The 13607-nt window shown below is 37.9% G+C and overlaps 1 protein-coding gene across 2 annotated transcripts in view; it reads right to left on the reverse strand.

Annotated features, from left to right (window-relative positions):
• Window positions 1–13607, reverse strand: part of FMN1 (formin 1) — a 389651-nt gene that overhangs the window by 162280 nt on the left and 213764 nt on the right. For both annotated transcript variants that reach the window (XM_025390157.1, XM_025390158.1), the window contains one exon: window positions 2560–2647. In XM_025390157.1, the coding sequence (XP_025245942.1) occupies window positions 2560–2647 (88 nt within the window). The remainder of the gene's footprint in view (window positions 1–2559; window positions 2648–13607) is intronic.

Below are 13607 nucleotides of genomic sequence, written 5' to 3' on the forward strand. Positions count from 1 at the left end.
TTGAGTTTCACCAGGCTCATGGAAACCACTGTCAAGACAAGACCCTTTCGTGATACCTAAAGAATCCCTATCTAACTTCAATAACTGCCTCAAAAAAGTCAGTCCTTTGCCGAAAGACTATAAAATCCCCTGAAGACATTTGTTTTTGTTTTTCCTTTTTTTCCCTCGCTCTAACATCACATTCTTCTGATGTGAATTGATCAGAAACTCAATTCTTCTGGAAGATCTAACTTTAGATTCTTCTAAAGTCCCTGAAGAATCCCATTCTCATTTCAGTGACAGGCCTTTTTAGCCTCTGCCAAACTCACTTTATCTGAGGTTTAATATTCACACTTACGTATTCAGCTCTGTTAATGAACTTAAATATTAAATAGCTGATTTGAATGCTCTGTGACTATCATTTAAGATGTTTTAGTTTTTTGTGGAATTTTCAGTTTTTACAATGTAGTAAAATTTTAAGTCCCTAACAAAGCTCTCTTGAACGGAAAAGTAGCAGGTGATGTGAAAGTAACTTAAGTGTCTTGCAGGTCAGGACCTGTGGGTATTCTGCTGAGCAGCAAAGTCAAACGACTAAACAACATGAACTGAAACCTAAAGGGCAGTGTGGCTTCAGATGTTTTCACTGCGAAACCCATACTAAATTCTACTGAAACCGTCTAACAGATTGTATTATCATTCAGAAAATATAAGTGAAATGTCAATATAAAGATTTACATTTGCCGGGTGCGGTGGCTCACGCCTGTAATCCCGACACTTTGGGATGCCGAGGCAGGTGGATCAGCTGAGGTCAGGAGTTCGAGACCAGCCTGACCAACATGGAGAAACTCCGTCTCTACTTAAAAAATTAGCTGTATGTTGTGGTGCACGTCTGTAATCCCAGCTACTTGGGAGGCTGAGGCAGGAGAATTGTTTGAACCCAGGAGGCGGAGGTTGTGGTGAGCCGAGATCACGCCATTGCACTACAGCCTGGGCAACAAGAGTGAAACTCCGTATCAAAAAAAAATCCCCCCCACCCCCCAAAAAACCCCAAAAGATTTACATCTAATTAATTACTGAGAAAGAAGAGTATTGTTTTCATGCGGGACACAGATTTCGAAAAGGTATGATGTGTTCTAGTCTACTTTTCTAGATACCAATAAAAATATATACACACAAAATCTCTTCTCTTTAAATGTCTTTTATCTAAAAATTGAGCCAAAGATAACCAAATAGAAATAATAACATTTTTAAAACGAAAGCATTAAGAAACAATGATTAACCAAATGAAGGAAAGTGTTTCTCCCTAGAAGTATTCCAGCTAATAAAGAAGAAATGATGGAATTAGTACATCATTTTTTTTTTTTTTTTTTTTTTTGAGACGGAGTCTCGCGCTGTGTCACCCAGGCTGGAGTGCAGTGGCGCGATCTCGGCTCACTGCAAGCTCCGCCTCCCAGGTTCAGGCCATTCTCCTGCCTCAGCCTCCGAGTAGCTGGGACTACAGGCGCCCGCCACCACGCCCGGCTAGTTTTTTGTATTTTTAGTAGAGACGGGGTTTCACCATGTTAGCCAGGATGGTCTCGATCTCCTGACCTCGTGATCCGCCCGCCTCGGCCTCCCAAAGTGCTGGGATTAGAGGCTTGAGCCACCGCGCCCGGCCGTACATCATTTTTTTGGAAAACTTCTAATGAAATAATGAATCTGGGCAAATATCATAAGTGCTCACTAACATCACAGATAACTAAATATTATGTACTTCTTGAGAGAAAACGTAATAGCATCTATGATGCATTCTTCCACTCAGATTAAGTCTCTAGATCAGACAGTTTACAGAAAACAGGGGACAGGGGAACACGATAAATAAAAGCATGGCAACACGATCAGCAAAATATAAAATGTGGGAAAGTCTACAAGAGGACTGACCTGGTTTCTTCAACAAATAAATTACAAAGGGGAAAAAATGGAGGGTAGAAACTTCTGGATTAAAATAAACTTGAGAGACACATCAAAGGCAACGCATGGAATTTGTTTGGATCCTCATTTAACTATAAATGAATGGATGAATTAATGAGTATACAAACAACAGGGAAATTAGAACTACCTATGTGATGATAACGAGAAACTGTGATTAATGTTTTTAAAGGAAGGATAATGGCACTGGATGGAGTATTGTTTGGAAAAGTATCCTTGGGCCAGGCGCAGTGGCTCACGCCTGTAATCTCAGCACTTTGGGAGGCCAAGGTGGGCAGATTGCTTGAGCCCAAGAGTTTGAGACCAGCCTGGGCAACATGGCAAAACTCCATCTGTGAAACAAATAATAAAGTACCCTTATCTTTTAGCAATAGTGCTAACATTTTTAACAGATGACTTATAAAGCATCTGAAATTTGCTTCACAATAACCTATCTGGTGAGAGGAGAGTGTTTTCAGATAAAACAAGAGTGAGTTGATGGTTCTGTAGCTGACTATTGGGTATATGGGATTCATTAGGGCATTCTAATTTTGTATGTGTTTGACATTCTTCAGAATGAAATGTTTTTTAAAAAATGGAAAAAGTAAAACAAAAGTGATAGAAAAGACTTACCCTGTTGGATATCCTTCATTTCTAAATGTAAACTAGATATCAAGATTCCCACAGTTTGAGATCGTTTTCCATCCAATAATTTGATGATCTAAAATTAGAAAAAAAAAAAAAAAAAGAATACAAGCTCAAATGACCATACAGTCTTTCAGAAGGCACACCAAAAACATTAAGAGTTTTTAGATACACTGATTGATGAAATAAATTGATGCTGCATGTACTTTTCTTTAAATAATACTTAATTGGAAAGTAACTTATCCACAATTATAGACATCTTACATAATGAAAGACATTTTACAAAATAAACACCCAAAATTCCATCAGCCTAATACAAACGCTAAATCTTTATATCTTACTCTGATCATTTTACTCAAGTACTAAGTTATACCAGCATCAAGATGTATACAATGTCCTATCCAACTTTTTCACTTATCATTGGAATATTTTCATGTTGCTACTGGTGAAAACACTTCATAGCCTCCAATCTTTTAAGTAATGTCATCTTCTGAGTGATTTAGGGGAAAAAGCATGAACATCTGAGTCAGTCACCAGCCATATGGCCTTGGTAAAGTGACACTCTCTATGAAATGATTTCCTCATCATGAAGGACTGACTGTACTTAGTCTATCCTTTTATTTTATTTTGAGACAAGGCCTAGCTCTGTTACCTAGGCTGGAGTGCAGGGGCGTGATCAGAGTTTGCCTTAGCCTTGACCTCCTGGGTTTCAGTGATCCTCCTGTCTCAGCCTTCAGAGTAGCTGGGATCACAGGCAGGCACCACCACACTCAGCTCATTTTTAAATTTTTTTTATAGAGACAGGGTCTCTATAAAAACTTTGTTGCCCAGGCTGATCTGATCCTAAACCCTAAAGTCGAGTGATTCTTCCATTTCAGCCTTCCAGACTGCTGCGGTTACAGACATTAGTCACTGCACCTGGCCTACACATTCATTTTAGAAATTAAATGACTATATGCAAAGCACCTGATATAGTTCTTGACATATATTTAAAGTTTTTTCTGTTTCAGAGAGGTTACTTCCCATTTGTTATTAATTATTAATATAAACAATATAACACCTTGCACACAAAGCTATAATTTTAAATTAATTAATTTTTGAGATAGTATCCAGCATAGTCACACACAGGCTGGAGTACAGTGGTGCAATTACAGCTCACTGTAATTCTGAACTCCTGGGCTCAAGTGATCCTTGTGCCCTAGCCTCATGAATAGCAAAGACTATAGATAGGTGCAGGCCAGCATGCTAGGCTAATTTTTATTTTTTTCATGTTTTACAGAGGTGAGGTCTCACTATATTGCCAATGCTGCTCTCAAACTCCTGGGCCCAAGCCACCCACCCACCTTGGTGGATTACAGGTGTGAGCCACCACACTTGGCCTTAAAATTATTTTTTATAATAATATGTATTTTTACAACCTTCATAGAAACTCCACATACCTCACTGCCAGTTATTTCAACCTTTATGAATATTCCATGGAGAAGTCTACATAGTTTTGTGTTTCTCCACAACTAGTAAACCAAATCAGCTCCCTAACAACATATCACGCAGCTGCCACTAAGGGAAAAAAGCTCTTTTCTCTCATGTGGCAGGGCTACAAAAATAAAAGAGAAGCACCCACAAAACACAAATCTTACAAATGTTTTTAATGTGCTTTGCTGGTTAAAATACAAACTAGGCTGAACAGCTGTGCTTTCCTTCCCACCTAGGTACTTACAGAATTGCCAGACTACTGTGAAGACAAGACTAAACAGTAACAAACATCTACATTTGTATTATTACCGTAATAGCTGAGTTGCTTGCTGGTTGAAAAATAAGGGATAACAATAGTTTATTCCAATAAAGACGATCTAACTGCCTAATTGTCTAACTACCTATTGATTGATCGATCTTGAATCAACTACTGCCAGACACTTTTTTCCTTTACCTGTTCAGAATGGCTACTTTCATATAATGATTAGACCTAAAATATAGTAAATACTAAATATTAATCAAGACGTAAGGGGAAAAAATCTCATTTTTCAGTCAATATTTTTAAGCATTTCAACATTCGCCTTAGAGAGAAAGATTCTTGGGGCAGAGAGAATTTTAGGAGTTTTAAAGAGAAATAGAGAGGATATTCAGTATTTTTTAATACGAAAACAAACGCAAAAAAAAAAAAAAGGCAATTAGGCATATAAAATATCTTCCTTAAAAATGCAATTTCTGGCTTTTTCTTAGAGAACCCAAATTCAAAGTCAAATGATTTTTTCATCCGATAAAAAAATTAAGAAAAGTCAATTTAGCTTTAAATAACTATTCAGCCATGCACCCATTCAAAAAATATTTACTGTGCATGTTACGTTGTATTGCTTTGTATTCTGGGGATACGGAGGTGACTGAGACAGATCAAGTCCTAAGAAGTTTGCTGTAAAGAGTCAAAAAGGCAAATAAAAGCATCACCTAAACTAACTGGAGTGCAAATTCAAAAAGAGAAACGTTTTGGGAATTGACTAGACTTATTCTTAAGTGTCCAGGATGGTGACTGATACAACCACAACCATGGCATACACATCAATGACAAGGACACAGGAACAGGATCAAATTCATGACAAGATCACAGCTGGGTTGAAAAAGTTTCTTCAAATGAACATGCACCAAGCTATCCAGTTAGGGCTCCGAAAACTACCAGTAATATTCTGCCTACAAGAATAATGTACAAATGCATGTTTCTCTGTTAGCTAATTAAAAGCAAGCAGGAGAGAGATCACAAGAGAGTAAAAGAGCAAGAAAGATATTGATTCTGTCTGTCCCTGCGTAAAATGAGGTAAATCTACCCCCCATCCCATTATACAACCAGGCTGAACTGTGGAAAGGATGTTATCACCATAAGCCATGCTTGGAATTCTGTCAAATGACTCGGCACACCCAGGTATTTGGTGAGTGTTACCTTTACTGGGACTAATGCCTGAAGAGGTTTTTGTTTGTTTGGAAATCTGATGCTGATTTCCTAAAAAAGGGCTGGGGGGCAGCTAAGCAGTGGTGAGGTTGGAGCATTTGTATTCTCTTCCCTACCTGTACCAAATTCTCTGTCTACTTTTGAGTAGATTTTGAAAAATATCCTTCTATGTTTCCACATAGCCACTCTTGTGAAAAACCACCAGGTTTCTCAAAACCAACTAAAATGGTAAGGACACAATGGGCACAGAATGATATGTCCTAAATCCTCTCAGTCTCTTCCTCTTTATTCTTCCATGGGTTTGAAGGCTTAACACCAATTTCTCTTTATTTTTATGAAAAGTGCACAACATGAAATGTACCCTGTTAACAAAATTTTAAATAAGCACAATGTTGTACAGCAGATTTCTAGAATTTTTTCACCTTGTATAACTGAAATTTTATACCCACAGAATAGCAAATTTCCAGTTCGCCGTTGTTCCAGCCCCTGGGAACCATCATTCTACTTTCCGTTCCTTTGAGTTTGACCACCATGGATACTGCATGTAAGTGGAATCACGCAGCATTTATCTTTTTGTGACTATTTTCACTTAGCATAATGTCCTTAGGCCAATTTGTGTTGTAGCAAATGGCAAGATTTCCTTTTTTGTGTGTGTGTGGTCAAGTAATATTCCATTGTATGTACATACCACATTTTCTTTGTCCATTCACCCATCAATGGACATTTAGGTTGTCTCCATCTCTTTGCTATTGTGAATAACGCTGCAACAAACATGGGAATAGCTTTTCAATACACTGACTTCAATTCTTTTCGATAAATATCCAGAAGAAAGATTAATGGATCGTATGGTAGTTCTATTTTTAAATTTTTTTTTTTTTTTGAGATGGAGTCTCACTCTGTCATCCAGGCTGGAGTGCAGTGGCTTGATCTCGGCTCACTGCAAGCTCCACCTCCCAGGTTCATGCCATTCTCCTGCCTCAGCCTTCTGAGTAGCTGGGACTACAGGTGCCCACCACCAGGCCCAGCTAATTTTTTGTATTTTTAGTAGAGACAGGGTTTCACTGTGTTAGCCAGGATGGTCTCTATCTCCTGCCCTCGTGATCTGCCTGCCTTGGCCTCCCAAAGTGCTGGGATTACAGGCGTGAGTCACTGCACCCGGTCTATTTTTAAATTTTTGAAGAACTTCATACTGTTTTTCCATAGTGACTACACCATTTTACATTTCCACCAACAGTATACAAAGGTTCCAATTTGTCCACATCCTCAACAACACTTGGTGTTTTTCGGTTTGACAGTGGCCATTCTGACAGGCATGAGGGGTTATCTCATTGTGATTTTGATTTGCATTTCCCTGGTGATTAGTGATGTTCAGCATCTTTTTCCATACCTGTTGGCCATTTGTACACTTTCTTTGGAGAAATGTCTGCGTAAGTCTTTAGCGCATTTTTATCAGATATACGGTTTGCAAATATTTTCTCCCATTCTGTAAGTTGCCTTTTCACTCTGCTGATTGTTTCCTTTGCTGAGCAGAAGCTTTTTCATTTGACATAGTCCCCTTTGTGCATCTGTTATTTTTTCTTTCTTTTTTTTTGATCTGTGCTTTTTATGTTATATCCTGGAAATAATTGCCAAAATCAATTTTATAGGGTTTTCTCTGTTTTTTTTTTTTTTTTTAAGTTTCATAGTTTCAGGTCTCACATTTAAGTTTCTAATCTGAGTTGATTTTTATATATGTTCCAAGATAAGGATCCAATTTCATTATTTTGTGTGTGGCTAGCCAGTTCCCCCGGCACCATCTGTTGAAGAGATTATTCCTTCCCCATTGTATAGTCTTGACACCCTCGTCAAAGAACATTTGCCTATATATGCTTGGGTTTGTTTCTGGGTTCTCTATTCTGTTCTATCAGCCTATAATGTCTATCTTTATGCCAGTACCATACTGTTTTGATTACTGCAGCTTGGCAATTTGTTTTGAATTCAGAAAGTGAGAGTCCCCTAGATTTGTTCTTTCTCATGGTTGTTTTGGTTACTCAGGGTCTTCTGTGGTTCCATACAAATTTTAGGATTGTTTTTTCCTATTTCTGCAAAGCTGCCACTGGGATTTTAAGAGGAATTGCACTGAATCTGTACGTTGCTTTGGGTAATAAAGACATTCAATAATATTAATTCTTTCAATCCATAAATATGAGATGTCTTTACAGTTATGTGTCTTCCTAAATTTTTGTAAGCAATGTTTTGTAGTTTTCAAAACTAGTCTGTACTAGTCTTTTACCTTTTTCAGTTTATTCCCAAGTATTTCATTTTTTTGGATTTTATTTTAAACAAAACTGTTTTCTTAATTTCCCTTCCAGGTAATTAATATTTTTGTGTGTATAAGAACTAATTTTTGTTTGTTGATTTGGAATCCTGCAAGTTTGCTGAATGTTTTTAATAGTTCTTGACAGTTTACTTTTTGGGGGGAATCCTTAGGGTTTTCTACATTTAAGATCATATCTGTGAACACAGATAATCTTACTATTTCCAACTTTGATGCCTTTCTCTTGACTAATGGCTCTATGACTTTCAGTACTATGGTGAATAAAGCAGCATGAGTAAGCATCCTTGTCTTGTTGCTGATATTAATGGAAATGCTTTTAGTTTTTCAACCTTGAGTACAATATTAGCTTTGAGCTTTCAGTTTATGGTCTGTATTTCTTTCTATTCCTTCTAAAGAATATTTCCTTCTTTAGGTAATTTCCCTCTATTCCCAGTCTGATGAGTTTTTATCAGAAAACAGCGTTCAGTTTTTTCAAATGCTTTTTCTGCATGTATGAAAATATTTTTATCCTTTGTTCTTTTAATGTAATATCATTAATATTCATATGTTGAACCATCTTTGCGTTCCAGAGATAATTGACACTTGGTGATGGTATATGATCCTTTTAATGTGCTATTTAATTACGTTTACTAGGCCAGGCACAGTGGGTCACGCCTGTAATCCCAGCACTTCTGGAGGCCAAGGCGGGTGGATCACTTGAGGTCAGGAGTTAGAGACCAGTCCGGCCAACATGGTGAAACCCCGTCTCTACTAAAAATACAAAAAATTGGCTGGGCATGGAGGCACGTGCCTGGTAGTCCCAGCTACTTGGGAGGCTGAGGCAGGAGAATCCCTTGAACCCAACAGGCCAAGGTTGCAGTGAGCTGAGACTGTGCCACTGTACTCCAGCCTGGGCAACAGAGCAAGACTCTATCTGAAAAAAAAAAAAACAAAAAAAAAATTAAGTTCACTATTATTTTGTTGAGAATTTTAACATCTGTATTTGTAAGAGATAATGGCCTGTAGTTTTCTTTTATTGTAATGTCTTTGGCTTTGGTATCAGAGTAATGCTGTTCTCATAAAATGAATTTGGAAGGGTTACCTCTTCAATTTTTTGGAAGAGTTTGAGAAGCACTGCTTCTCTGTTAATTATTCTTTAAATGTTTGGTAGAATTCTCCACTGAAGCCATCTGGTTCTGGACTTTTCTCTGGAGGTTTTTGATTACTGATTCAATCTCCTTACTTGTTACAAGTCTGTTCAGATTTTCCACTTCATCATGTCAGTCCTGGTAGGTTGTACATTTCTAGGAATTGATCTATTTCTCCTAGGTTATCCAATTTTTTGGCATGTAATTGTTCGTAATAGGATCTTACAAACCTTCTATTTCTGTGGCATCAGTTGTAATGTCTTCTCTTTCATTTTTTATATACTTGTGTTTTCTCTTCTTAGTTTAGCTAATGATTTGTCAATTTTGTTGATCTTTTCAAAAAACCAACTCTGTTTTGTTGACTATTTTCCTCTTGTTTTTCTATGCTCTATTTTGCTTATTTCTGCTGAAATCCTTATATCATTTCTTTGATTAACTTTGGGCTTAGTTTATCCTTCTTTTTCTAGTTCCATGAGGTGAAGAGTTAGGTTGTTTATTTGAAATCTTTTTAAACATAGGTGTTCACCCTAAAACCTTACTCTTAGTACTGCTTTTGTTGCATCCCATATGTTTTGGTATGCTGTATTTTTGTTTTTGCTTGTTGCAAGATATTTTCCAATTTCCCTTTTGGTTTCTTCTTTGACCCACTGGCTGTTCAAAAGTGTACTGTTTAATTTCCCTGTATGTATAAAGTTTCCAGTTTTCCTCCTGCTATTATTTCTAGTTTCATGCCATTGCGGTCAGAAAAGATACTTGGTATAATTCCAATTTTTAAAAATTTGTTAATGCTTGTTTTCTGACATAACGTGTGACTTATCCTGGAGAATATGCACTTGAGAAGAATGTGTTTCAAAACGCAATTCCTGTTGGGTGGAATGGTCTGTTTATTTCCATTATGTCCATTTGGTACATAGTATTGCTCAAGTCCTCTGTTTCCTTATTGTTTATCTGTCTTGTAACATCATTTATCAAAAGTGGGTTACTGAAATCTCCCATTGTTATGTTGCTATTTCTCCCTTTAGTTCTGTAAAAATGTGCTTCATATATTTGGCTCGTATGTGGGGTGCACATATAATTATAACTGTTACATCTTCCTGGTGAATTGACCCTTTTATCATTAAATAATGTCCTTCTTTGTTTTTTATTAAGAGTTTTTGACTTAAACTCTAACCACAGCCACCCTGCTGTCTTTTGAATTGTTTTCAGTTTAGCTAAGGATGTCAGTTTTGTTTTTGTTTTTTTTTTTTAATTAACTCTCAGAATATCTTTGTCCATCCCTTTTCACTTTCGGCCTATGTGTGTCTTTGAGTCTCAAATAAGACTATTATAGACAGCATATAGTTCCATTTTTTAAAATCAATTTAGCAATTTTATGTCTTTTGACTGAGAAATTTTCTCTATTTGAGTTTAAAGTAATTACTAAGAGTGAGGAACTTATTATGGCTAATTTGTTAATTGTTTTGTAGCTTTTGTAGTTTTGTCTTTTTCTATATTGATGACTTCCTTTGTGTTCTGTTTCTTATAGTGACTTACTTTGATTCTTTTCTCTTTTTGTTGTTGAATCTAGGCATTTTCTTTGTTGTTACTATGAGACTTATATAAAACATTTTATAGGTATAATCATCTATTTTAAGCTAATTTCAATCACATCTACAAATTCTACTCTTACTTCTCCACTCCCACACTTTATGTAACTGATATAACAAATTACACGTTTTCTATTGTGTATCCATTGACTTATTTTTATAATTACATTCGTTTTTAATATCTAGCAGGTATAAATTCTATACCAGAGTTAAAAGTGATTTATCCACATCATTATAGTATGCTGTATTTGTCCGTATATATACCTTTATCTATAAGCTTTGCGTTTTCATATGGTTTTGTGTTACTATATCACGAGCTTTCATTTCAACTTTAAAAGCCTCCCTTTATCATTTCTTGTAAGTCTACTGGTCATGAACACCCTACACTTTTATCTTTTATTTATCTAGGAACATCTATTTCTCTTTTGTTTTTGAAAGACAGTTTTTCTTTTCTTTTTCTTTTCCTTTTTTTTTTCTTTTTTGGAGACTGAGTCTCACTCTGTCGCTCAGGCTGGAGTGCAATAGTGCAATCTTGGCTCACTGCAACCTCCACCTCCCAGGTTCAAGCGATTCTCTTGCCTCAGCCTCCCACGTAGCGGGGATTATAGGTGTCCCCTGCCATACTGGGCTAATTTTTGTATTTTTTGTACAGATGGGGTTTCACCATATTGGCCAGGCTGGTCTCAAACTCCTGACCTCAGGTGATCCATCTGCCCTGGTATGAGCCGCTGTCTCTGGCTGAAAGACAGTTTTTCCTTTTCTGTTTTGAGACAGAGTCTTGTTCTGTCACCCAGCCTGGAGTACAATGGCATGATCTTCACACACCACAACCTCTGCCTCCTGGGTTCAAGCAATTCTCCTACCTCAGCCTCCCGAGTACCTGAGAGTACAGGCACGCACCACCATGCCCAGCTAATTTTTTGTATTTTTAGTAGAGACAGCGTTTCACCACGTTGGCCAGGCTGATCTCAAACTCCTGACCTTGTGAGCTGCCTGCCTTAGCCTCCCAAAGTGCTGGGATTGCAGGTGTGAGCCACCACACCTAACCAAAAGACAGTTTTCCTAGATATAGTATTCTTACTTGGTAATTTTCTTTCATTGCTTTGAATATATTACCCTATGTCCTTCTGGCTTGCAAGTTCATGTTGAGAAATCTTCTGAGAGTCTGGCTGGGGTGCCCTTGTACGAGTTGCTTTTCTCCTCCTGCTTTCAAAATTCTCTTTTTGTCTTTAACTTCTGACAATTTGACAACAATGTGTTCAGTGTGGTCTTCTGAGTTCTCCTAATTGGGATCCATTGGGCTTCTTGAATCTGAATGTTTCTTTCTTTCCCCAGATATTTGACCATTATTTCTTCCCATATACTTTCCTCCCTTTCTACCTTCTCCTTCTGTAATTCTCGTAATGTGTATACTGATCTGCTTGATGGTGTTCCATACATCCCTTAGACTTTCTTCCCTTTTTTTTTTTTTTTTTTTTTTTGAGATGGAGTCTTGCTCTGTCACCCAGGCTGGAGTGCAATGGTGTGATATTGGCTCACTGCAACCTCCACCTCCCAGATTCAAGCAGTTCACCTGCCTCAGCTTCCTGAATAGCTGGGATTACAGGTGTGCACCACCACACCCAGCTAATTTTTGTATTTTTAGTAGAGATGAGGTTTTGCTGGTCATGTTGGCCATGCTGGTCTTGAACTCCTGACCTCGTGATCTGTCCATCTCAGCCTCCCAAAGTGCTGGGATTACAGGTGTGAGCCACTGCACCAAGCCTCCTCTTCATTTTTTTCTTTTTGCTCCTCTAAATAGATCATTTCAAATGACCTCTTTGATTTATGTGATTCCTCCTTCTGCTTCATTAAGTCTGCTATTGAACCCCACTAGTGAGTTTTTAAATTTGGTTATTGTATTCTTTAGCTCCAATATTTGTTTAGTTCTTTATAATATTTTCTCTGTTGATACTGTCATTTTTGTTCATGTGTCTTTTTCCAGAGCTCACTGAGCATCTTTATGACATTTATTTTGAATTATTTGTCAAGTAATCCATATACATCTGTGTCTTTAGGATTGGTTTATTTGATTTTTTTTGTTCCATTGGTTGGTCCACGCTCCCGTTTCTTTGTGTGCTTTGCTACTTTGTGTTGGGATTTGAAAAAGAAGTCACCATTCCCATTCTTTACAGACTGATTTCATACAGTGAAAGACCTTTGCCTATCAGCCCAGCTAACGTCTCTGGGGGATTCTCAAGTCTTTTCTGCAGATAAATGTTCTCTGGATTTATGTATGTGAATTCTCAATTAGAGGGATTTTGCTTTTTCAGGAGCTCATAATCCCTGCTCTCTCTAGTGTCTGTCTATGGTACTGCAGGTTCTCCGGAGGTGGTGTAAGCTGTCCAGTTCATTTTTGTTCTCATCTGCCCCCAAACATCTAGAGTATATCAAGTCCCATGAACACATAGAGTCGAAGAAGGAAATGGAGAAAGGAGAAAAGAGGAGGGGGAGTGGGAGGAAGAGGAGAAGAAGGAGGAGAAAGAGAAGGAAGGAAAGAAAGGAAGGAAGAAGAAGATGATGAAGATGAAGAAGAGGAAGAGGAGGAGGAAGTAGAGGAAGAAGAAAAAACAGTTCCTTGGACAACACTGTGAAAAGGTGAAACAACAGACACAAGCTCCACTCTTCTTTCCCCTATAATCTCTGTGGGAGGACCTGCTGAGCTGTATGGGTCTCTGTCTACTGTACTGCAGGCCACCTAGCTTTTTGTTCTCAGCAGTCTCCAGGCATCTAGAGTATGCTGTGTCCCATCAGCACTCCAAGTCGGGCAAGACAGAAATCAGTCTCTTAAGCGGCCCTCTGAAAAGCTAGAGCATTGGATGGATGCTCCGACTTCTTCCTTCTCCAGGGAGAAGCCAGGATTTGGAGGTTTACTCTCACTTACTCTGCCCCGAGCAAGGGTGAGGGGCAATTGCAATGAATGCACGCTAATTCATACCATCATCTTTCTTCTCAGTGGTTCCCAACCTGGTATCTTTCCCTGTTAGCTCTTAGATTGAGACACAACAGAAACCGGTCTTTCAAGTACC

The sequence above is a fragment of the Theropithecus gelada genome, chromosome 7a (assembly GCF_003255815.1).
Source record: "Theropithecus gelada isolate Dixy chromosome 7a, Tgel_1.0, whole genome shotgun sequence".
NCBI lineage: Eukaryota > Metazoa > Chordata > Mammalia > Primates > Cercopithecidae > Theropithecus > Theropithecus gelada.